Source organism: Chenopodium album, chromosome 12 (assembly GCF_948465745.1).
Source record: "Chenopodium album chromosome 12, dcCheAlbu1.1, whole genome shotgun sequence".
NCBI classification, from domain to species: domain Eukaryota; kingdom Viridiplantae; phylum Streptophyta; class Magnoliopsida; order Caryophyllales; family Amaranthaceae; genus Chenopodium; species Chenopodium album.
In genome coordinates, this window is record NC_137845.1 from 6,652,958 (window position 1) to 6,678,751 (window position 25,794).

At 34.4% G+C, this 25,794-nt stretch overlaps 1 protein-coding gene across 2 annotated transcripts; it reads right to left on the bottom strand.

The window, feature by feature from the left end:
- LOC145570172 (glycine--tRNA ligase, chloroplastic/mitochondrial 2-like) lies at nt 1-25,319 on the bottom strand. 2 transcript variants are annotated; one of them, XM_081629188.1, is made up of 36 exons: nt 24,847-25,319; nt 24,073-24,123; nt 22,376-22,443; nt 20,627-20,708; nt 20,465-20,528; nt 19,891-19,946; nt 19,636-19,713; nt 18,624-18,698; nt 18,476-18,546; nt 17,654-17,770; nt 17,462-17,563; nt 16,477-16,603; nt 14,417-14,500; nt 13,947-14,033; nt 13,141-13,242; nt 12,511-12,574; nt 12,032-12,087; nt 11,845-11,916; nt 10,450-10,532; nt 9,217-9,265; nt 8,925-8,987; nt 8,736-8,825; nt 8,545-8,631; nt 7,938-8,009; nt 7,783-7,841; nt 7,149-7,242; nt 6,421-6,639; nt 6,102-6,196; nt 5,920-6,010; nt 5,723-5,827; nt 5,379-5,417; nt 2,694-2,783; nt 1,577-1,678; nt 846-927; nt 466-551; nt 1-383 (listed from the first exon to the last, which is right to left on the bottom strand). In XM_081629188.1, the coding sequence occupies exons 1-36, from the start codon at nt 25,093-25,095 to the stop codon at nt 285-287; spliced, it is 3,210 nt and encodes a 1,069-aa protein (XP_081485314.1). In that variant the 5' UTR covers nt 25,096-25,319; the 3' UTR covers nt 1-284. The 2 variants fall into 2 exon arrangements, with proteins under 2 accessions (XP_081485314.1, XP_081485315.1); XM_081629189.1 differs by lacking the exons at nt 1-383; nt 466-551; nt 846-927; nt 1,577-1,678 and adding an exon at nt 1,937-2,324.
- Nucleotides 25,320-25,794: the final 475 nt, after the last annotated feature.

A 25,794-nucleotide genomic window follows, 5' to 3' on the forward strand; every position in this document is an offset into this window, starting at 1 on the left:
AGAGTCACATAGTGGAAGCAAATGGATCTTATTTCATCAAGTAGAGCATCACATACATCCTTCTACAGTTCTACTCCACCCCGTATCAATCAACCAGTTAAGTAATTAGATGTTATGCTATTACAATAATTTAAGATACACTAATTTAAGATGACTTAACTCTAAATAAGAGCTGTTTCATGAATAGAAAAATCTAGAAAAAGAAAGATGATGTACATTATCAAGGCTTATTACCTCGGTCTATAGTTCTGTGCTAAAATTTTTTTCAAAAACGTTTGAATTACTCAAAATCCTGGCAAAGATGAGAGGTCTGCAATTCCCCTTGGAAGGTCTGCAATCTTTTTGAGAAGAGCGAGCCTATTATTCCTGACCTGTTCTTCTTCCTGAAAATGATATTTATACGCTGATGTAAATCTTTCAAGTTTACATGCATACGTCGTTCATCACATGAAAATAGGTACATACCACCATTACGAAGACATTATCAAAGAAATCAGCAAGTGGCTGTACTAATTCCGAGGATGCATTTACAAATTCGTCGATTTCAATACCTATTCAAGGCAAAAGGAATCAAACATAAACTTGTAAGCATTTTTACTAAACAACATGAACTTTGGGATCTTTTGAGATTAGGGTTATTTTATGTTGCTGGATTACATCTAGGAGGATCATGTGCATCTCAAAAACTGAAAGAGGGTATGTGTGTGTTGACATCACAAGGGTCTAGACTATGACACTTATGTATAAAATATATATGATGTATATCGCATTATCAAAATTTTTATGATCATGATCAAGTAACTGGATGAAAAAAAAATGCAAAGGGAAAATATAAACTGGAGTACCATGATAAACTTGTTTGTTCACTGACAAGAAAGCAGACCACAAAGCTCTCTCTTCCTTCGTCTCAAAAACAGCTTCATTCACCTTGAATTTCAGCACAATAAACAATTTCTTAGCAAGAAGGAAAATATTATTATTACTCAAATACAGATTACATAAACACCAAGCTACAAATTCTTGTCATATTTTTTATAGCGAGACTAAGAGATACACTGATATAATTTTATATTTATTTAAAAAAGTGCAGTTTTAATTTGTCAAGTATTCATGTTTATAAACAGCAGTTTGTTTCACACAGGTGAACCAACTCAAGGTTGAGGTGGTCCATCTAAGAAAAATTAAAAAAAAAAAAAAAATGATCACATGGAATCAACAATATATAGATATGATGAACTCAATAACAAGAAAAGACGTGATATAACCATCAGTCAATCACTTTTAACAGACCATAGCACTACATATGTGATTCTGATTACACCTGGTAAGTCATCAATAAGGTCCTTTCAGACGATTCTCCTAATGATTTTAGTTGCATTTTATGTCAGATGGTGATGCACAAAACATGTTCATTCAACTTCAACAAACAGCAATTTTTCATCCCCCACTTTCCCCACATTGAAAGAGAATACATAAAGTTACATACAATTAAAAGTTAAATATCTGCGTCAAAAAAAAAAAAAAAAAAGTTAATTATTACAGTTGCATGGGATGACTGCTAGTTTAAGAAGCACACCTCTGTGTTGTCATTTAAGTCCTTTCCTCGGACGATTCTTGTTGGCCGGGAATATGCTTCAACAACCTTTGGAAGGAGATCTTCATTGAATAAGGCTTCCATCTGAAACAAGGCTTTTATCTTTGAACAAGGCACCAATTTATAATTGAAGAGATTATACCAAATTACCCACAACCACCCATAATCTATCCCACTGGGATAGAAGATCAAGGTTCATGCAATCGGGAAGGTAAAGAGCATGGCAACATTTAGCAAAAAAAAATTTACAAACAGGTTGTATAGTCTAACAGAAATTAAGAAGGAACATGAAGATTAAAGGAAGAAAATGAAATACTGTAACTTATTAACTGGAAAATGATTGTTGATTGTATATAGAATTGTAGATGCAATATTATCATCAATGATTTTGTTACAATCCCAGACTTTTGAGTGGCTGAACACTCTCACTGATCTCTATACATAAAGTATTTATAAGTCTTAACTTCGTCAAGATAATACTAAGAACTACCCCTCCCCCTTAGGCTGGTTGCCTGGTTCATAATGTACTATTGGACTATATTAGACTCATTAACACAGATAATATCTCGAGACTTGTAACCTTTCATTTAGATCAACTGTATTAAATCTTAACGAAGTTATGAATTTCTTTAGACCTTCAATTTATACTGCAATCACAAGGAAATTTGATCACCCGTCAGGCCATCATTAGAAAAATCCAAAATGCATCATTCCTTAATCTTAAGGTTATCTGCAGCACAAGGCAAAAAGAAATCCTTAAAGAATATGAAATCAAGAAAAACATATGCAATTAGGCAAGGTGTTGGGGGGAAAATATGCGGGCCTAAGAATCCTACAGGCTCTAAGACCCCCTAGTCACAATTTATTCAGACTTACTCATGCATGGTACAATCTACTTTCATTTCAAAATTAGTCAGATATGAAGGTCATACATGAAATATAGAAGTAAAATGAAGGACAAAGAGAATAATCAAACAATTGCTGATTCAATAGACTAGTTTGGTCCCTCATACCACTAAGCACAAGGATAGCATTTTGCAACATACTATTCACTTATTCAGAAATCAAAATGATTATATCTCAGAAAGAATAAACACACCTTTACTGCTGATTTTGCTGCCAGACATGGCCAGTTTGCACGCTCTAAAAGAACTGACCGGACAACTTCTGAATTTATTCCCCTGTCAACCTGCCATCATAATCCACCCAACACGGACAAGAAATTGCATTTCAGTTATAGAATTATGAATGACCATTTAAGATTCCAAATACATAAACAAAGTTGGACATACTGATTTCCTCAACAGACATCCCAATTTTATTAATATCATTTCGTTGTTAATTTTGTTTTTATTTATTTTTGTTAATAAAGAAAATTCTTTTACAAATCAGCAACAAGCAGAAAGTACAAGGACGGAGGACAACTTGTCTTTGTAACAGCAGAAAATTAAATTACAGATTTCCTGCTGAACAACTTCTGAAATTATTATGTATTCCCCCTACTAAGCAACATTGAATATTTTCACAGCCCTAGTCCACATGTTATCCCACAAAATATTACTCCCTCCGTTTTTATATACTTGCTCTACTTTCCATTTCTGGCCGTTTTTAAATACTTGCTCAATTTCCTTATTTGGAAAGCTTTTACAATATTTAATTAATTTCTCTCACCTATTAGACCCACCATAAATCATATTTTATTAATTTCATATCCTCTCTCCTCCAATTCTTTCAACTCCTTTTGTTTGTTAGTATTGTTACAATTTTTTATTCTTCCACCTACCCCACTACCTTCATATTTTATTACTTCTCTAATTTCTCCTAAAACTCCGTGCATGAAGAAATGGAGCAAGCATTTAAAATCGGAGGGAGTAGCACTTAAAGTGGTTCCTCTTAAAATTTGCGTATTCTATTTTGACCATCCACACCACATTATCACCTTAAAAGCATTTTGCCACAAATTCTTTTCTTTTGCCATTCCAAAGCCCACAAACTAGACTTGCAGGTTGCAGCATATCCAAAGCAGTGTGTGTGATAACTAGGTATTCACCCTGCAAAGCAAAAAGCCTCCTCCAAATACCACTTGCATGTCACAAAGAAAGAGACGTATGAGCATGACTGACTATTGACACAACACAACATGCACATATTCATATATGGCGAATAGTCATTCTTGGTCTTCTTTGGAGAATATCATTAGAATTGATTCTCCTCAAAGCCAAGGTCCACACAAGTGCTCTCACCTTAAGAGGAGCGTTGGCCTTCCAAATCAATCTATGAACAGGGAAAAGGGGGTGCTTCTGTGGTGAAAAAAGGCAGAACAAAAAATAAGACTTTATAGAAAAGATGCCTGATCTATCCCCCAACCACTTCCAGAATCCTTTCCTCGAAAATTACAATGAGTACATCTATGTCTCTATCATAAGGATTCTTCCATAAATGGAGATCCTAATAATTACCAGACTGTGGAATGCAAATAGGAGCTTCATGTACAGTGGACTGATTATATTATCGAGTTAAACACCGAAAATAGTTAATCCTCTCTCCAAACATCCTCCCATAATCTAATGCAATTGCCATTCCCTACCTTGAAACTGAATATCAGAAAGACAGAAATAAAATGGCAAGCAGATATACCACACTATGTATCCCACTTGTTTTCGAGTAATTCGTACTTACTCGGATTACATGAAGCCACAACAGATGAATTTAAATTTCCTAGGAAATGATGCATGAGCTATTGCTTGGTTGACACTAAGGCCCCGTTCACTCCACCTTATTTTTGCTGAACTGAAATTATTTTTACCGAACTGAAATTATTTTTGCTGAACTTAAATTATCTTTACTGAAGTGAAATTATTTTTGTCTAATTGAATTTTACTGACTGAAATTATTTTTACTGATTTTCTATTATATTTCTTCTTTATAATTACTGAATTTTACTAAACTGAACTTATTTTAACAGAATTGAAATTATTTTTACTGAATTGAAATTATCTTTACTAAACTAAACTTATTTTTACTGAACTGAAATTATTTTTACTGAACTGAACATATTTTTACTGAACTGAAATTATTTTTACTTAATATTTTTTGTAAGGTGAAGTGAACAGAGCCTAATATGTAAGTAAGAGTGTGTATATTCTAAGGAAGTTCGATAGTAGAGCTTCCCATGGGAAGTAGAAACTCTAACATCCAACCAAACAACTTTTAACAATTTTTAGAAAAATAATTTCTCATGCACTAAAAATTCCTTGAAGTATCCAATATCAAACCAAACAAGCGCTAAATGTGGCCTATAGCTGGTATTAATCATGATCAGAATAAGCTTGGGTATAATTTGACTAAAATTTCCAAGGAAGTATGCAAGTATCCAATGTCAAACCAAACAAGCGCTAAATATGGCCTAACTGGTTTTAACCTTGATCTAAATAAGCTTGGGGATTATGTGGCCTGGTGTGGTGTGAAATTTTGAATAGGTCATTCATTTATTTGAGCTTACATTGAAAGTAATCCAGAGTCAGAGAGACTTTCTAGGAACCTATTATCTTCCAGATGTTGTGTAGACTTGATGGTTGGAAAAGGAATGTTTTTCTTTTGGGAGGAAGAATCATGTTGCTTCATCATGCTTATGACTTTTCAACATTCCGGTGGAGGTTGCAAATAAGATGTTATATTGCTTTAGAAAGAAGGCAGTATAATTATAAAGCCAATTTATGCTGAAAAATCATAAAGAGAGACTAGGAAAGTTGTCCTTTGATAAACATAGGCACAGCATACTCACCAGATATTGCTCCAGTCTCCGCGTTACAAATTGTTGTACCTGCAGAAAGGAATCATAGCTTAATGCACATGGTTTGTCTAACAATTTTTTAAACTAATGGAGAGAACAGGATGCAACTTAACGAATGAAACTTCAATCAAATTGAGAAGATAAAACAAGATCTTTTCAGAAGAATCACCAATGAGATTGAAAACATATTAGTGGCCTACCTCGTCAATTTTAAACATCATTTGAACAGAAAAAGTCTTAACACGTGCATGAGGTGTACAAACAGAGCTCCAATAGAAAGAATAGTCAACACCTAGACACTAGAGAGAAATTAATCATAAAAGATAAGCTCTTACATCATCTATTGTGCTGCTATCAACTTTAACAGGTTGGACCTCAGCAGCAAGCTCCAGAGAATGTCGAAAGTTTAAATCTTTATTATTTTCCACCAATAGTTGCACCTGCCACAATAGAAGTTGGGGAAAGAGATACCTTGAATTTGGTGTGACTGTTTCACTCTCCAAGAAAAACAAAGAACTTAAAGATCTCTTACCAGGCCATATGAAATTCTCCGTAGACCAAATGGATCATTTGTGGAACTAGGCTGACAACCCGCCCCAAATAAACCGACAAGGCTGTCCAGTCTGCAATATGAAAGCAACAGAATACAGATGCCGCCAAACTAAAGTGTCATAAAATCTTAACATTTTAAACTCAAATTAACAAGCTAAAAACCTGTCGGCTATTGCTAAAACATTTCCAGCATCCGTTTTCGGCAATATATCTCCTGAATGCTTAGGGAGTGTAATCTCATATAAAGCCTCAGCAATCTGTCACGTAATTTAGATCATTAAAAATTAGGTAAAGAAAGGATTTAGGGGAGGGGAGGATGTTGAATAACAAAATTGATAAATGTGTAGACAGGCAGCACTTGCAGAAGACAGATGGCACAACAACAAACAAAAACCCCAATTCAAGGAGATCACAAATTAGTTGCCCAAACCAGTTACATATTCTACTAGAAAAATATAGTGATACAGGTCAAAAGTTAGACCTGCTCAGAGTATCCATCTCTGTAAGCATAATGGCGAGCCATTATTCCTGCCAAAGAAGTAAACTCAGTCACAACAGCAGTAGAAAGATCTGACATAGCAAGGGATGCAGCTTCCTGTATAATCTGTAGTTGCTCCGATTGAAAACCCATGGATGAGGCTAATTTGGTAACAATAATCTCAACACGCGTCATTTTATCCAGCATGGTTCCAAGCTTTTCCTGCATAGCCAAAATCAAAGTTAGAACCAGTGCAACAAAATGAAAAACTCAAAGACAAGGGAAAATTAAGTCATCAAACCACTGTTTCTCAGGACAGTGGAACACCAGTGTTTTTGGCAACTCAAAAATATGTTCACATTTGAAGTGCGCTTTAACAGTTTTAAGGGAAATGGCAAGTTAAGATAGTTAAGGACCAAAACATTATATGTTGGTTCTTTGCAAAGCTCCTAAAGTATAAGATGGTCCAGCAAATTCTTCCTCAGAAAATTAAAGGCAGAGTTAATTTGCAAGACCACCCTTTTGAGAATTTTTGCAAATGAGCTTAGTTTTGTGGAACATCAAAATCAAAGCTTAGTCCAGAATAGGATTTTCTACTGGCAAGGTGAAAAGATGGTTACTCAATCTATTTAGATTTGGTTGTATACAAATCTAAAGCATTTCAGGGGTTAGAGCTCAAGAACCCAGATAAAAGATGATAAAAAAAAATAAAGGAAAATACATGAACTTACTTGGAAAAGAATGCCATTAAGTTGACCTCTAAACTCCGATAACTTCTTTCTGGAATCTGTCTCATAGAAGAATTTTGCATCTTCATAACGTGCTCTGTGGGAAATATACATTTTCAGATAAAAGAAAACATTAATCAAGTAATACAGTAGAGAAATGATATTTGATTAAAAAAGGTCCATATTCTTTAATCACTACAAAAAAGTTGCCAAAAGCTTTTGCTATTCACACCCATCAGCACCTAAGGAAATTAGACACCTTATTCCAAAGATATTCTTCATTAAAAAAACCCCGAGAAATTGCTAATAAGCCTTAACAAAAACAAACGCTCCACATTATCTTATTTTCTTTCTCAAGCTCATATTTCCAACTTGCACTAATTCTGTTACATTGCAGCACCAAAAATAAACAATTTTTTATACTCCTCAAGCAAAGAGCAAAAACGTCTAGAAAGGTAGCAATGCAGGAGAAGACAAAAAGAAAACTACCGAATAGGACATTCAAGGAGGATTAGTAAAAAGATGAAAACCATCTGAAATGCTCTACAAACTGTAGCAAACAACAAGGTCCATAGAGAGAAAACTGACAGAAAAGCAGATAAATCTAATATGCACAAATCCAAGGGAGCTTATAAACCTGATCACTGCCTCATTCCCTTTCCTCACAACATCCACATTAATATCCCCATTTGCCACCTGAAACCAACCCAACAAAACTAGTAATCACAGGATTCCATCACATGCAGTAACACATAACAAAACAAAGAGCAGATACACATATATGAGTCTCACCGCAATAAAATATGGCAACAACCTACCACTCTCGTCAGCAATTCCAAAGTATTTCTGATGCTTCTGCATAACCTGCATCATTGGAAGGCAGAAGCTGATAAGGCATGTTTCACCTCCATTCTCTAAGAGATTCCAAAATAGTTTGGTTTCAAGAACAAGATCAAAGCTATATAAAAGAAAATTTTACTCCATTATTGCGATAATAAAAACAGATGCTAAATATAACTATATCAAATCTTTACAGCCAGCTTCAGGCTGCCCTAGTAGAGCTATTGTTTTGATTGATAAATGGTTATCTTTTTGGAGCTGATTCATCGTGGTAATGTGCCTTTAGTTTAACGGTGTAAAAGTAGCTTTGTATTCACAGGTGAGGGTAGCCTTATCCAAACTCATGTTAAACCTGGCAAAATTAATTCAAAGTTTCCCTCACCCGTAAGGCCCTTGACTTGAGACCTGAGAGCCATTTATCCTTCAAATTCTTTAAAAAAAAATTAAGCACCAAACATTTGGGATGTAGGTAAATTAACATTTGGATATGAGGATATGACGATATGTTAATGCAAAATATACAAAAAGAAATTGACATCCTAATGACTAACTAGCATACCATTGTTAGTAGATCTTTTGGAAGCATTAGGAAAGAATCATCAAACTTTCCCAGTAATGGAGTGGGTGCTTCAATCAAATTTACAACCTACATGTGACAAACCAATAAGAATCATCTAACTAATAATTGATCATACAAATAATGTGACTAAGCATTGACAAAGCTTATAAAATGCATTAGGGATCAAGTACCTCGTCCAATAAACCATTAGGCATAATTAATTGTCCATTTACAGTGTCAGCCAAAGCAGTTGAATGCTCCAATATCACATTTTTACGCTCCTGTAACAATAGTAATTAATCCTTGAACAAAAATAGCCAGAACACCTTTTCGAAAATCTATGCTCTTGAGGAACAACACGTTATATCTATACATAATACCTCGATATCAACAGATATGCCAGCATTTTTCATAACAGCAGTGTAGGATTCTGCACTTTCCACCTGAAAACATATCAAGTCAAAATACATTGCCTGTGGAAAATCAAAGTTTGAAGAAGGACAACAAATTAAAAAAGACTTGCAGAGTAAACTGTCCACAACCTAAACACACTCATTTCTTTTCACACCATATTAACCACACAGGTGTTTGGCTATTGTAACTGTAAGAGAAGAAAAAATAGTAACTTTTCCAAAATTGCAAACTCACACATGTCCACATTCATGTACATACCTTAACAGTTGCAAAGGGTGAATTACGAAGACCATAAGATATATTTCCACTGCAAAGAAAATTTTCAAAACATAATTGAATATCACAGCATTTAATAATGATCAAATAATAACAGCAAGAATTTTGAAGCAAACTATAGCAATTTCCAGAGAGTTTGCGTGTCACAGCTAATGTGTAAGCATGAGGCGGATTGCTAATAAACAAGAGCCAGAATTGTACAGTAAAATTTTCAGGACATACCATAGAGGAGCAGGAGTATGCATTTAAAGAAACAACATTTCAACTAGTGTCTGAACAAACTAGGGGCTTAAGACCAAAAAGGTGCTAACATGTGTATGACCTATGTAAAGATGACATTTATAACAAAATCGCAGATGATAACATGATGTTTAGCTTGAAAAATAACAGCAATGTGAAGCTCTTGTTCCTACAAATGATAAGATTTCCAATACCAGCTAACACAGGACATTACATAGAGGATAGCAGCATCAATAGTAACAAATAAATTTGATCATACACAATACTTTAGGTGTTAACCAGCTAAAACCTATGACAAATAACTGCTCAAGGGAAAAATTCTAATAACAGAGCCAGTGTTACCTACTTCCCGAACACCACCCCCCCCCCCCCCCCCCCCCCCCCAATCACCATCCCACCCCCTGCAAACTGCAAAACAAAAAAGGCAAACTATACTAGTGAGTTTAGTAATTCTTGGGCCAATTAAACAAATTAGGTAGCAAATTACAAACCTGTTCTGAATCTCACTAATGAATTAGGTAGCACTTATGAGATTTTGGAACAAACAAATAGTCAGGTTAGGAAAAAATGTGCCAACAAACTAATTCTACCTCCCATTGCCGCCGTCTCATGCTTACTTAGAAATCAAGTTGAAATTATAATGAATTAATGATGAACTAAAAATGAGGAGAAGACAAAACATTAGAAAAAAAAAAATAAAAGACCCATCAGAAAAGGAAATAAGAAAAAGCTTTATAGAGCCCTATTCACTGCAAAAACCCTTGTTTAATAGACTAACTTTACTCTAAAAAAAAAATCATAAATTATGAATATAAGTCCTTTGAAGGGTACAATTACAAGTCTAAAAGTTACTTTAAGGATCATATGCGTATGAAGGGCCAAAAGGGGACAGAAGTAAACATCTAGATGAGTAATGCCACAACATCTACAGAAAAAAGGCAAAGGCAACTTTGTAGCAAAAATTACTTTAATTACCTGGAAACTCCAGCAAAAGTAAATGGAATGATAACATCACCATGAAGAGCCATAATCCAACGAATAGGCCTACTAAACAAAACCTATAAGCATATCAAGAAAAATCTGCTCAGCTCACAACCATATATACATAGTATATATATTTTTGTAATTATTAAAATATGATAATTTCAGCATGTATCAATATAGTTAAGAATAAATGATATATCAATGGAAAAAACATCATAATCAAACATATGTTTGGTCACAGCATTAATAGCATTGCCAGTCCATAGCAAGGAACAAACATAATGTTTCTCAGCAGTAAGCACAGGTAAAGAAAAGCCAATTTTTTGAACACCAGAGACTCTAAACCTTTGATTGGGAGGTAAAGGTTTTTTGGATGTGAATATATAATGTATACTAATAAAAGAAAAAAAAAAGTATTAGATGTGAAAATCTATTGTATACTAATAAGTGAGTGTAGATCAGAGAATTTTAGTTTTGTTCCATAATAATCAGTTTTTATTTTATCAACAAAAATAATTTCTGATCAGGACAATTTAAGTTTTGATAAGTAACAATAGATTTTCATAGGTCAAAGCAGTGCAAGAGAAGAGGTCCAATATGGTTAGAGCCATAGGGCAACTGTTTTTACCCCATCCACGTCAGACCAGACTGCTACAGCACCAACTTAATCCCTTGATGCCTCATCAATATGTACAATGTTACAGTAGCAAGACACTATGAAGAGCTGAAGTGGATTCCTAAGCAGGTTCAAAACCATAAACTACATGCACGGCTACTTTTTAAAAATAAATACAGACCAATAGCACTTAGCTCAACACTAATACATAAGACTGGTAATCTTTAGAAGCATAAAGTAAAAATTCAGATTCTCAAACCATGGAAAATTCTATATTCCCAAAGTTCTAGGGTCCATACACTTCATATTAAACTGACACATATTTCAAATACATAAACAGATAAAGGAGACCATAATTATGTTTCAGAAATATTGACAGCATTTAGTCAGCACACCACAACCAGTATGCTTTTGGAAACAGAAATATTTGAATTAGCAAACCATGGGGTAATTTTTTTCCCGAAAGTTCATATATGCATTCTCCCTACATCCCCAAATATTTTTACACCTTCCGTTATTCTCTCTCATAACATCAACCTTTCTCTCTGGATCTCAACTGACTTTTTTGTTTCTAAATAACATTTAACTACGACTCTTAATGCTTCAGCACCCAGGAGTCAATTGAATTCCAAATAAACTATAGCTGTCAGCTTGTCAGCACAGCATTTTGCGTACTGTGTCTGTGACAGCCAAGAGTTACACAAAAACATTGCCAGGTAATATAAATTGACAAGACAAAATGGTTTAAGAATATCATGGGAAACAACAACCTGAGAATTCCAACGCATTGATTTGGTGAACGATAATTTGGCAATGGTTCCGGGGAGACCTTCAGCTAAAACCTAGTGACCAGAACAGTCAGATTCGTTTTTCGAGCGGACCGCTGTACGCAAGACATAATATATTTTGTACAAAGAAAATGAAAGAAATATATCAGTCAGGAAGCTAAAGTCAAACCTCCAAAGCAAACCTGGAGGACTCCGTGACACGAGCGTATATATACTGAGTCTTACCTGAAGTAAGAAGAGCATATGATCAGGACCATTATGAAAGAAGCTTCAAAAGAGCCATTTATAGAAGTTGCATCAGAATATATTATCACTGTGCATCAAAAAGTGTTGAATGATCACAGCTTTATATGGGACGAGTAAGGACTGCAATCCAACTCAACCAGCCAATGCACAATAAACAATGGCTTCCAAACAATACTTTCATTTCATTTCTTTGAGAAGGGAGGAAGATTTTCATAGACCATAGCAACATGCCCTCATCTCATTTAGCAATGTACAGATATAGAACAGCTCTTCCAGAAAAAATTTTAGGAATGAAATGGAACTATCTTCATTAAACAAGCTAGACATGCAAAGACCTATTAGAAATAAAAAATAGATCCATATGCAGTCAATACATATCAAAAATCTAAAGACCAAAATTACCATCTACTTTTTTGTATATGGAGTCCAGAGAAGTATTATATCTACGACAGAAACCCTCAACAGCCTGCAAACAAGTAACCCAAGCATTAAATGAGTGCAAGAATTTAATCAATACATAAAAGAAAGATAAAAGAAAATGAATCACATGTCACAACAGTATCAGCTCCACGTCCTATAAAAGATCAAAGTCGAGTATGAAGAGCTGTTAACAAAGTATCATACTAAGGAAATAATTTAGTGCATCACATGTAACTGTTATTCATTGAGCCGATGAAGAAGCATGCTCTAAATACAGTACATCAAGTAATTAAACAATGAAGTTGAACAGACTCTGAATTTGAGAGCTTAATCTATATGCTTGACTCTGTGTGTGTGTGTGTACATAAAGTAAGTTTAGCTATAACAATTAACATATTAGAATAAGGAATATTAGTTTAAGGTTATAAATACCTGAACCAAATCGATATTCAACTTGTCAATTGAGATTTTGTTCAGCCAGTAAATGTAGGTTCCCCTAGCAAGAAGTTAAGTATATAAACTAGACTACCAGCTCACAGCTTCAGTTGATAAATTTAATCAACCAAACTCTAAGACTACGACTAGACTGTTAGATGTGGCCAATATGGATACCTTTGTTGGATTCCCTTGGCTGTCAAATGCCTTAGAAGCTGGGGGTCCTCGAACCTCAATTTCATTTTCAGCTTGTGTGGCACACAAGCCATCAATGCAAACCTGCAGAAACAAGTCAAGGTGATTCAATCCCTTTGGTTCTCAATCTTTATTATTTATTTTTTGGGAGGAGGCAAGGGAGGCGATTAGCTTTAGCTACTACACCTCTGACATCAATTTTTGTTGGATAAGAATAGGAGAAGCTAAACAAGAAAACTGCACATATCTAGTATGCTAGAGATTGGACAGATGATCTTAAAACCAAATCAGCAAATCTGCATTGGTTCAAAGATTTTTATTTCTGATAAGATTGCATAATTCTTAGTGTTGTGATCATCAAGGGATGTTGCCATTCACCTTTCCTAAAGTCATTTAGGATTCCATATCATACAAACCTTAATCAATTACAGAAATCAGAGTATCTTTTGTGCATAATTCCCTTGATCTAATACAATAGTCAAATTGTCCCATCCCCTTATCATTAAGGAATTAATTTCTTCGAGGTAACTTCAAGATAGATTGGCCAACACCATCCTCCATTTATCACTCAGCTAGAAAGTAGCTTGGAAAAATCAACCATCCTCCAAACTCTTATAATTTTAATATGCATCTATAGAGGAGTTCCAATAATCAATATTAAACTTATTAACCTCTCAAATTTGCGTAACTTAAAACAGGCAGAGATTTATAGTTTACAATTTGAAGATAAGTTTTTAAAAAATAAAATAAAATAAACAAAAAAGGTAAAGTAGTTTTTAGAGCCATACCACCAATCTTCGAGGTGTACCAAATGCCTGCACTTCATGATGGCCCAATCTTTGCTTTTCCAGCAATTGCACAATAAGACCTTTCAACTGGAGACAACAACACATCATTAAAATCACAAAGCCCCACAATATAGAGGCACTGAGCCATAGGGTAGGACCACTACAAAGATACAAATGTGTTAACAGTCCCAACACTAAAATCTGTGTAAAATATAAGAGCGCCATGTATACAACCACATGCATGAAGACCAGGAAAAAGACATCACATGCTGGCAAATTCGCATGTTAGGTTGCAACATTAGTTTATTATTTTCCCAATTTTTGGTAATGGAAGGGTAGGATTAACGAAATTAACGTTCAGGCAGATTTCATATTTAAATATTCTAGTCAATCTTGTGCATTGTTGCCAGGCAGCGCTTCTGTAATAATAGATGTTCAGAGAGTATATCAAAGAGTGAGCATGAACCAACCTGCTGAGTTGCATATGATACATCATGTGACGGCAACTCTTCTGTTCCAATTTCAAGGGCAAACATCCTTGGCTCTACAGACACCTATTTAAAAATTAGAAATTTGAATTTGAATTTGATTTAGAAATTAGGGAAAGGAAATTTGAAGCAATTCACCTTAGTTTGCAATGATGTCTAATGTCTATGTCATAACATCGGATACAAATTAAAAATTTCACAAGAAACTAAATCAGTAAATAACACAGAGCATGAATTGTCAGAACAGCAACTATCACCCACATTACTGGAGGCAATGCAAAAGCATGCTACATTGAATCTACAATAGTATGATGGAATCATTATAGAATTCCAGACATGTTGATTCATTTGGTGGCAGACAAGAGACAAGACACTTCTAAGATGACAGCAACTTCAACATACATTACCAGCTTAATCCAAATACTTGCCTCTGATGGAAATATGGCTGTTCTACAAAAAGGTTATCAGAACAAAGGAGTATTGTACAGTTTAAGTAACTGATGTTTCTATAGTTATAAAATTGACTGTAGGCCCTGTTCACTTTCGCTTAAAAAAAATATTCAATAATTTTGTTCAGTAAAAATTAGTAGCTTAAAAGAAGATATATAATAGAGAAATAGTAAAATAATTTTAGTTCAATTATTTAAAAAAAAAAAAAAAAAAAAAAAAAAAAAAAAAAAAAGTTCAGTAAAATTAATTTAAGTTCAACAAAAATAAATTAAATTCAGTAAAATAATTTCAGTTCAGCAAAAATAAGGTGAAGTGAACAGGGTTTTAAAAAAAATCTAAGCCCTAGAATGAATAAGGAAAAAAAGTTCTTGACAATTTGAAGACTTTTTCCATTGTATGTGGTTCATAGAGGCATAACAATAGATGTACCCCATTCCACTAATTTTAAAAGTAAGCCATGTTATTCTTCCATAGTTCCATACGATATCTAAACTCCAGCTCCCAAAATTTATCTATGAGCTGGCACAGACAAGAGTAAATGTGACAAGAGCAGCTTTGATGACAAGCACTAAACAAGGGGGAAAAAAATTCTAATAATATTCTTTCTTTCAATAAATGCATATTACTAATTAGTATTTCCCATAATCTACTTTACGAAGGGAACTAAAAAGAAAATCACATGTTCCTTTTCCACTTGAAACAATCAATGTTTAACGACCTTTTACATGATCCCTTCAGAATGCCCAAAAAATTTTACATGCACCATACCAGTCCAATTATTCTATTCCATCCCAAAGATTTCCTCGTTTTAAACCTTAAAAAACTATTCATTAGTTAGATAGAAGATAAGGGCCATTCAGAGATCTAAAATTGAGAGACAAAATTAGCATGTATCAGAAATGGGAACAGAGAAAGTATTACTATTTGTTATGTACAGAAGAATAAATAAGATTTAAAGCTACAAGAAAGATAATCAAAAAGCATCCCAACAGACAGAATCACAACCAGGCTAATCATATTCCACAGTCCAAAAATAAAGCTTACCTAACCAGGCTAATCGCTGTACAACATGAAATATCAAGTCAACAAACCCAGTACAAAAGTAAAAGAATGAGAGGACTAATCATGGAAGATACCCCATTCCTCTCAGCAAACTCACGCTATATATTAAAAGAGAGAAAAGCATCCAGCCTACTCAAATGCTGACAGATAACAAACAAACGTCTCATGCTTCTACAAAGACTAGAGAAAATCACATCAATAAATAGTAATCCAGATTTATGGATCCGACAATTTGCTACGCATAATAGAGTGATTTACATTCTACCAACACAATAGTAATGTTGCACAAGTGAAATACATAACCAAACATATATAAACATGACATACTTGCAATACATAAGAACTTGACATGATAATTTAAATGGTGCATCACTGCATGCAATTTATGCCAGCTACAAGCAGATGATCACTTTCCCCTTGTGCATTGACATGATCAGTAATACATATTTGGCTACCAAAAAAGGCCAAGAAAAAGAAGAATTGCAGTGAACAAGAACCAGAATTTTCCATACATCACACTTGCTACCTACCTTTTCTACTGCAGACTGGATGACCTCACTCGGACAAGTTATAGGGCCAAGCTCAGCAGAAATGCCTAGAGGATGACCAAGAGACTCTCGTGTCTTCAGCCACAGCTGAGCACATTCACGAGCTAAACTGATGCATTTCCAATAATAAAAATGAAATTAGCGCGGGTACACCACAGAAATAATGATAATAATAACAATAACAATAACAATAACAACAACAACAACAACAAAAGAATAAGAATAAGAATAACAACAACAACAACAACAACAACAACAATAATAACAATAACAATAACAATAACAATAACAATAATAATAATAATAATAATATATAATAGCTATTATAAAGATAAAAATACTGACAACCCTTAATGGCAGTTTATTATTCTTCAGTTCAACACTAATTCAATAACGCAATAAACAAGACATCCTCGTCGAAGATAAGGGAGGGGTGAGGGCAGTAGCATGCAGCCTTCATACTATAAGCACTAGTTTAAAAATTGTAATGACTGGAGAAAAGTGCATGAAAAAAGAGGATCTTCAGCTTAAGATGATCATAGCCTTAGTGTAAATGGAAGACAGGTCTCTAATTTGACTTTCATATGGAAAGTGGAAAACACTTCATTACTGACTACTATAATCATGTAATGGAAAACATCAATACCAGTTAGCAGGCAATTTCAAAGGCTTTCACTCATTACTCTTTAAAGAAAGGAGTGGAGACAAAAGCTAAAACAAAAAACTTGCAGAAATACTAGATTTTGGGACGAATGAAGATAGGAGGCCTAAGTTACATTTCCCCACTGTTATTACTTCATTATTTTTTTTTCGTATAAGATAAAAGCATTATACTAACACCTCTGAAAAAGGAGCACAATGTTTGAAGAAAATATACTCTGTATTAGACATGAAAGATACTCGACCACTGAACATGATCTGGTACAAGTAAAGCACAGCTAGGAAAATATAACAGAAGTTTACTCACCTACGCATTCGACCAAAGTAACGAGCTCGTTCAGTTACACCTACAAAGCCCCTAGAATCTAAGATATTGAAAGCATGAGATGTCTTCAGAAGCTGATCATACCTAGCACATTTATAGGCATGTTAATTTTGCTGACCATATTCTGTCCAAAATTACAAAATATTTGTACATAGTAGAGGTTATGGAACATACGCAGGGATAGGAAGGCCCAATTCAAGTAGATGGCGAGCTTCCTTCTCAAAAAAATCAAAATGTTTCTGAATATGATCTACAGTGGCATGCTCAAGATAATAAGCACTCATCTCCTTCCTATAAGTAAACATCCCATTCAAACACAAATAAACATAATAGATCAAATATATAAGATAGAAGAGCAAGACAAGACCAAAAAAAAAAAAAAAAAAAAAGATTACATAACTTAGAAGACTACAATGGTAGTGAAGGTTAGAATCTATCAACAAAATTTATGAAAGTGAAGGAGGCAAGGCTTTATTATTGACAAAGCTAAATACATCATAGCCTCTATAGTCCCTACCAACAACATTGTGCCCAATGAATGGTGACGGTGCTGATGTTATACCAACACCTATAACTCAACAGTTTTCATAATAGCAACCATTTATTAAAGGAGTTAAATAACACTTGATAACAATAAGAATACAGTTTGTTATGAAAAAAATCGATGATAATAAAGCACGAGTTTCACAGCTCAAAAACCTACATATACCGCTCCCTCCATTCCTTAATAATTTCCTTTCAACGATATGCATACATATAATGAATTTCTATTACATATTTACATGCATTGGTAACTAAATCTAACAATTGATATCGCATTGAAATTTTAAAATAGAAACACTGATTTATGTGATAAATAGAATGAATAGGAAAGATTAGTAAGTGAACTATACTAAGGAACACCATGTGACTTTGAAGACAGATATGACTGGACATGAGGCACGGGATCTGTTAACAATTTTTAAAAATAAAAGTTAACTGGGGTGAATTATTTACTCATTCTCTGAAAACAATTCTCCATATGTGATCCCGTCTGCATACTGTATTTTCTTGAAATGATCAACTTCCTGCAAACAGAGATGGAAAAATTTCAGCAGAAACATATAGACTGGGTATGTGGAAGAATACACCTAGAAACACAGACCTGTAGCAGCATGAGAATTCGCTCTAGACCATAAGTGATTTCAACAGACACTGGCAACAATGGAAGACCTCCAGCCTGAACAAAATTGAGACAAACAACATACGACAAACTGATATCAAAATATGGAGGTAGCCATTTTTTTCATTAAAAAACAATTGAGAGCGAAAACTATCATATGGTAGAGGACAAGTTCTCCAGATATACAGAAAGTATAAACTAAAGACAACATGATTGAAGGAAGCCTTTCTTTAAGACCATTGATTGATAATTGAAATGACGTCTGATTTCAAATAACTAATTTGTATTTCTGTTGACTGTTGCTAGAATAAACTAGAGATTGAGGACAAGACTTAATGATCAGTCTGTAAAAACAAGCTTTAAATAATCAGATCCAAATCAAAAGTTCATTATTCACTATACTTAGATTACTTACTCTCTTCATTTCTTAATGGTCATATCACTTACTGTAGAATCTTTTTCCTAGGAAAAATTGAAAAAGGTGAGTGGGGGTAAGGAAAAGGAGGATTAAGTACGAGAGATGTAATAAAAAAGGTCGCGGGTGAAAGGAAAAAAATGTATTAAGTAGTGGGAAAGGTGTAAAAATTGTGGGAAAAGGGGATAATATGGTATAAGGTGTTTGCTAAAGATTGAACAAAGTAGAAGTGAGTAGAACATTATGAACCACCTCAAAACAGAATGTGAGTAGAGCACTAAGGAACGGAGGGAGTGTATGTATATTAATTAGATAACGAGATGTTCCTTAAAATGAGAAGGATAGATGTGCAACTTTTTTCAGTTGAATGAGCATTTTTTTAGTACTGAATGTGTATATATTTTTTTGAACAGAACACACTTTTGATTTCTAATATGAAACACTTGTGAACATTCTGTGTACATAAATTTGACAAAATAAATAGTTGCAGATTGAATTCAATAAATGTACACATCACATTAAGTTCATAAAATATGCATATTAAATCCTTCTCATAAGGAAATAAGGAAGAATTATAACCTGCTGGAAGTATGTGAATTGAGTGATCTCCATCCCATCCATCCAAACTTCCCAACCCAATCCCCATGCACCAAGGACCTAACCACAAGCAGTATCAAGCAAAAACAACATTGAGTATGCATAAGAGACCTTACTGCAGACTTGAGAATTTCATGAATTCAACTAGCAAGTATAAGAGTTAAGCCATTATTAAATGACAAGATTATCTCCAAAGTAAGCGTAGGGCCTGGTCCACCAGTGAAAGGAAAAAATTACCGGACTTTCCCAGTTGTCCTCCACAAAACGTATATCATGTTCATTGACATTAACACCTGAAATATGCACCAAAAAACATTAAAACCTGAAATGATCACAAGAATAACTAAAACTGAGATGAAACAATGGAAATATAAACGAGCACCAAAACAATAACAAAAAACCTTAACATCATATGTCCTATGTTAATGTTCACTATATATCAACAATCAGAAGGTAAGTGTCACACTTCCTTTTTGCCTTTGATAATCATCTTGTGTTTATCTGGGTTGATTTAGGTTCAAGTGTTCAATCTCATCAGTATATGTGGCAAGGGATACAAGGATGAAATAGTTTTTAATAAGAATGAAGTAGAGCAATTATTTTTTTTATATTTTAATCTTTTGATGAGATTGTATAGTGGAGTCCAATGCTGAAAGAGGTCACCATCATCTCAACCTGGTTCTTATACAAAAATACAAAAGACGACTTCAGGACCTTTTTTGAGCTCTAGCTTACCTCACGCGTACATGATGTTGTTAGCTTAGGAAGATAACAATCAAGAGCAGAAAGAGATACAAAAGAAAATTGCTACCTAAAGCAGATAGGCTCCGAATGAAGAGATCTTGAGAATTTCCAGGATCCGGTTTCAATATAACCTGAGATCAGACTCCAAATAAGAGTATACTTGACTTAATAACCATAGGAAGCAACAGAATATTTTCTGGTTTGGATACATTAAAAATAACAGCTATACCTGAAATTGGGTGTGGCGTTGAAGACGGTTTGGATTTTCCCCATAGCGACTATCATCAGGCCGGATGCTAGGCTCTACATAACTTTCCAAAGGAAATTCGTGTCAATGTTAGAGCAACCTACATAACAGATGATATTCAATAGAAAAACATAAACAACTACAACCCCAGAGTTAAAGGCAGGATGCCATGATAAATGCAAGATAAGCCTCTTAAGGGCATGAACTTATCTTAATACAATCCTTACAAGAAGATGTAAATTGTGAAAAAAGTTATGTCATCAGCAACTGACAAGACGGAAGAAATTCACCCTCTTCAATTTATTGACACCAACATTCAGTATAGAAGGTCATCATCGTAAACATTTATCCAATCAACTATTGTTACCATTTATTTCATAATTTCTCTACATTAGAATTTTATTTTTTATTTTTTTTATTTTTTTTTTTTTTATTTTTTGAAATTGCTAGAAAGGCGTTACAACATAGGTGAGCAATTCTGAATGAAATATATTAATTAAAACTGACAATCATATATATTATCATGGATAGAATTGCACCAAAATGAAGCAAAGAATTCAACCCTATTCCAAGAAAGTCGTGATCAGAAGATATGCTGTTCCTTTCTACCACAATACCAAAGTAGGGCAAGCACTCATACTTTTAAGAGATTTCTTCCAGGACAATTAATCAGTAGGTACTCTATAACAAGTGTATGTAGTCCATAGCCAACTTCCAACAAGAGCAAGGTTCAACTGCAACACCCTTTACCCACGCTTTCTAACCCCAATTATGCTATAAGTTCCAACAAATGTGAATTTAAGCAAACTGCACCCAGACTTGGTTTATGAGTTGACTTCCTGATCTATTCTCACTATACACCAAGTTTTGGTGTGGTCAATTTAGGTTGGGTGACTATAGTGTCTATTACCATTTAGCTAATATGGGATGCATAATTTATTTTGGTTCAGGTCGAGTTAATTTTGTTTTAGATAGCCCATTTTGAGTTCAGGTCAGGTAATGTAGGTCACATTAGTTTTGTCAAGCATATTGTGTTATTGACAATGCTACATGTTCACATTTGTAATTCTTTTACTGCCACCAGGCAAAATACTTCAAACAAACTCTTAACCTCCACGCCTACAGCCCAATGACCCACAAAACCTCAATTATGTTCTCAATGCTTAGCCACCTGCTCCCTCCCCTACCCCCAGATAGAGGAAATAGGTAAGTTGAGAAGATGGACAGGTATTTCTAAGTCCTAAGCACATATACTAAGCAAAAGAAATATAAACATAATCAGACCATAAATTAAATGATTTAAGTATATGCTCCTCAGTGGACTTTGTCTCTCGTGAATAATATATTCAAAATCCAACCATAAACCAAGAACCTTGATCTTCGGGGTTTCAGCTTGTAAAGAGTCTAATTTAAAGATTCTAGCAAACATAGTAGATGCATTAAGTCATTAATACAACCAAAACTAATTCAGCTGTAAGGCGTGCAAAACACATATGACTTCTATTGTAGTAGTATGAGTTATGTATTTATTGATTTCATTCAGCAAAGAGAAGAATCTATTCACCTTTTAGCCTAAAGCTTGTCTATGATGCAAAATGCATATCCCGGAATAATGGAAGGAAAAGGAACTAAAAATATAAGTAAAAAATAGAAAATGATAGAGCACTTTGTATCATCTAAGCCCAAAAATAAACCAGAAAAATATTATTAAAATTCTTGGAGTAGGCTTACGCAACATTCCATGGCTCTGGACCAAGGACCCTCAGATATGTCAGGGGATTCATCGTCCCAGCTCCGACCTGAGAAATACAAGAATCTCAAAGATGTATCTCAAAGGCATTATAGAAACTGTGCGACATCATTAAGCAAAGGAAAAGAGGAAACCTTATGCCAACAATTTACAATTAATCTTGCTCTCATTTGAGCATACAGCAATCAAGGTTCACAAATAACAGGGCAGGTAAGTTTTAAATAGGACTTGCTATAAATTACCATGTCTGCATATAGATGAACTAGAATTGCGTTGAAATTTCATAATCCAAAGCATGCACAAGTGCAAAACCACACAAATAAATGACACATGTAATTCATAAAAGCTTGTCCACTAGATGAAGAATAAATGCAAGTAGGAGAGAGCAATCCACACCCAAAGAACTTGGCCAAATCCTTCAGATTTAGGGCATTGCTAGCTTGAATCAATATAATATTCTCAAATTTAATTACAAACTAGCCATTATTCAATCTAGTAAGAGACATCATCACAAGAAGCCCAAATTACACTCACGAGATATGTTAAGGATCACAGTATCATCCACTAAAAGTAGATCATAAACAACTATATGAAGTGAGCGGACACAGCCAGCTTGAAAGCCATCTATGGAGTCCATACTTGTTACTTTTTACACCATATTGTTAAAAGACTTCACCACCAAAATACTATTGGTGAACATAAATCTCCATTACATAAGCCTCAAGAAAAGCAGTAAACGACCCACTTCATTTGCTAGAGGAACCAGTTATACAGTGCGAAGAGAAGCAACTGCTCTCAACGAGGGGAAAGAAATTTAAGAAATTAAATCAAAAGAACTTCCACTACACAAGCCATTGGGAAATCTTGCAATAAAAGCTCATTGATATTTGCATGTCCACTGAACAAGTCCATCTCAAGTCCCTTATTCAAACACTATATGCATATGTTCACCAAACAACTCCATCTCACTGTAATGTAGTACATCAAATGACCAAAGAGAGAAATGAAGCCTACTAAAATCCTATAGGCGCTATAGCCAACATCTCATAACCCATAAAAATACCCAAAAGGAACTTAATATCTCGTTGCTTGGAAAAAACCATAGTATATTAAGAGATATCCCAAGAAAAATATTTTAAGTCTTTCTAATTTCAGGCTATCTATGGCCCACCACTTCTCATTTTCCTTAATCTAATGCTTTTACAGCAACAACCAGCCCAATGTGGTAGTGTCGATCCAAATGAATTGCACACACCTTTAACTCATCCAAACATGTGTAGAGAATATTTAGAAAGAGGAGTAAATGATGTTGATGAAAATTACTCGATAAGCATGTCTAAAACCATCAACATGCGGTTTACATTCCGGATTATGTTGCTGGTTTTAGAATATTTAGACATGCTGCAGTGACTTGCCCAAATAAAATATAGCTTTCATAAGCTACAAACCTTTAAAAAAAAAAAAAGTACCATAGAATGTATTAAGATTCAATTGTTTATTTCTATATGTAATTTGAAAGTAGCATGTCTATCAAACTTTATAAAATTCATCACAGGGAGAACAAGTTACATCTATTGTGAATCCATATCAAGTGGGACACCCAAACAATAGGTACTAAACAAAGAAGGTGCAAACCACAGAAGGAATCTGCTTTTGTACAACAAATTAAGAAGATCACCTCAGTGTTGCTGCATTGCATAACTGCACACCCTACAGAGGCCCAATACTCCTGCAGGTACCCAAAAAACAAAAAGATATGAGACGATTACCGGTCATATATGAATGGAATTCAATGTCCAATCAGGAGGGAGAAACATACAGTTATACACCCTATGATCAGATCATTATTTGATTTAGATAACTACTAAACCCCAAAAGACAAAAGCACAAATGCTAATTTTGATGTCAAAACCGTCACCGAGAATGTCTTACTGGGATGTGGTGTATTAAGACTTTTGGTACGATAATGCTTAGAAGAAGACTTAAATGTTAAACTACAGCAGTTATTCAAGGAGATGAAATACTCAATAGAATGGGACACAATACTGTCTCTAGATAACAGCTAGAACTGAAGCAGTTGCCATTGTTCAGCTATAATTTGGACAAGAGAAAAAATTGCATAGTTATTTCTCAATTCTCACTTTCAATTGTTTGATTAAGTAAAATGCATATGTATCACATATCGAATTCAATGTCATCTCTTGGGTACCAAAAACCAATACTTGCATACTAGTAAACTACTCCCCCTCCATTTTCAAATGAGCTTCTTGTTTGACTTTCATACTCTTTTAAACATAATATCATAAAATTCATAAATTGAATATCATACATTGCAATGAATCTAGCAAGACCTAAGTCATAAAATTAAGAAAAATACATAATGGCAAGAATTAAAGGTCAAAGATACAAAATTTTGATCCAAAAGTCAAAGGGAAGAGAATTTGATATAAACCTGAAGACGCTGAATAGCTTGTTGGAAAGTGGGCACAGAGGCAGTACAAGGAGCTGAACTGGGGTCACCATTGTCGGAAAAATTATGCTGCAAAGTGGAAGCGCCGGAACTTGACGACGCAAAAAAGCGACGATTATGGGGTTTAAAGCAAAAATGGCGAGTTGGGTGAAGAATGAAGGAGAAATTCTGGGGTTTATAGTTATGGGGTTTAAGGACTGAGATTACTAATGGGAGTGTGAGAATCCCCATTTGTTACTTGTAATTTGTTGGAGGAATTTACAGTAAATGAAAGAGATTAGTTGAGATTACGATTTGATTTTTCTGTTAATGGGTATGATTTTCCGCCATTGAAATAGAGTTTGAGTTCTTTGAAGGTTTTTAATTGTGGATAAATGTTTGGGTTTTGGGTTTTAGGGCAGGAGAGAAAGAGGGATAACGAGGGAGAGGTGTAAAAAGGGTGCACCACGTTTTGGAATGGCTCGGGTTGCATAGTGCCCCATATGGCCATATCCATCCGGATGATATGTTAATGTTCGATTGTCCGGTTTCCCCATTGGCCGGATTACTTCGAGTTTGTGGGTTTGAATAGTTTGAACAGCAAAATTGACTAAATTTGATTGATTGGGGTTGAATTAGAGTGAAATGAAATGTTTATGAGAGAAGGAAATTAGGATCTGAACTGAAATTAAGCTGAACAGAATAGACCCTTAGGGTTTAAAGCAAAGAAAATTAGTCCGGCATTTCAATCGAAAAAGATATACTTTCTTGATCTTCAATCTGATTCAAAACCCTTAAAAAAAAAAAAAAAAAAAAAAAAAAAAAAAAAAAAAAAAACACTCATTCTTAAGGAGGAAAATTCAAGTTGATAAGGCTGAGAAACAAATTAGGTTTATCAGCCGTGTTAAATGTAAATTTAGGGGTTCACCGATTTTTGGGTCAAGGAATGTT

Bases quoted from the DNA above. Each gene is read 5' to 3' on its own strand.
- LOC145570172 (XM_081629188.1), bottom strand. From the start codon at position 25,095: ATGGGGATTCTCACACTCCCATTAGTAATCTCAGTCCTTAAACCCCAT. The intron at 19,714-19,890 runs GTAATTTTTTCC...GCTTGTGGTTAG, and splicing joins AGGACAACTGGGAAAGTCCG to GTCCTTGGTGCATGGGGATT. The intron at 5,418-5,722 runs GTAAGAGCTTAT...TCCTTTCTGCAG, and splicing joins ATAGCAGCACAATAGATGAT to GTACAACAATTTGTAACGCG.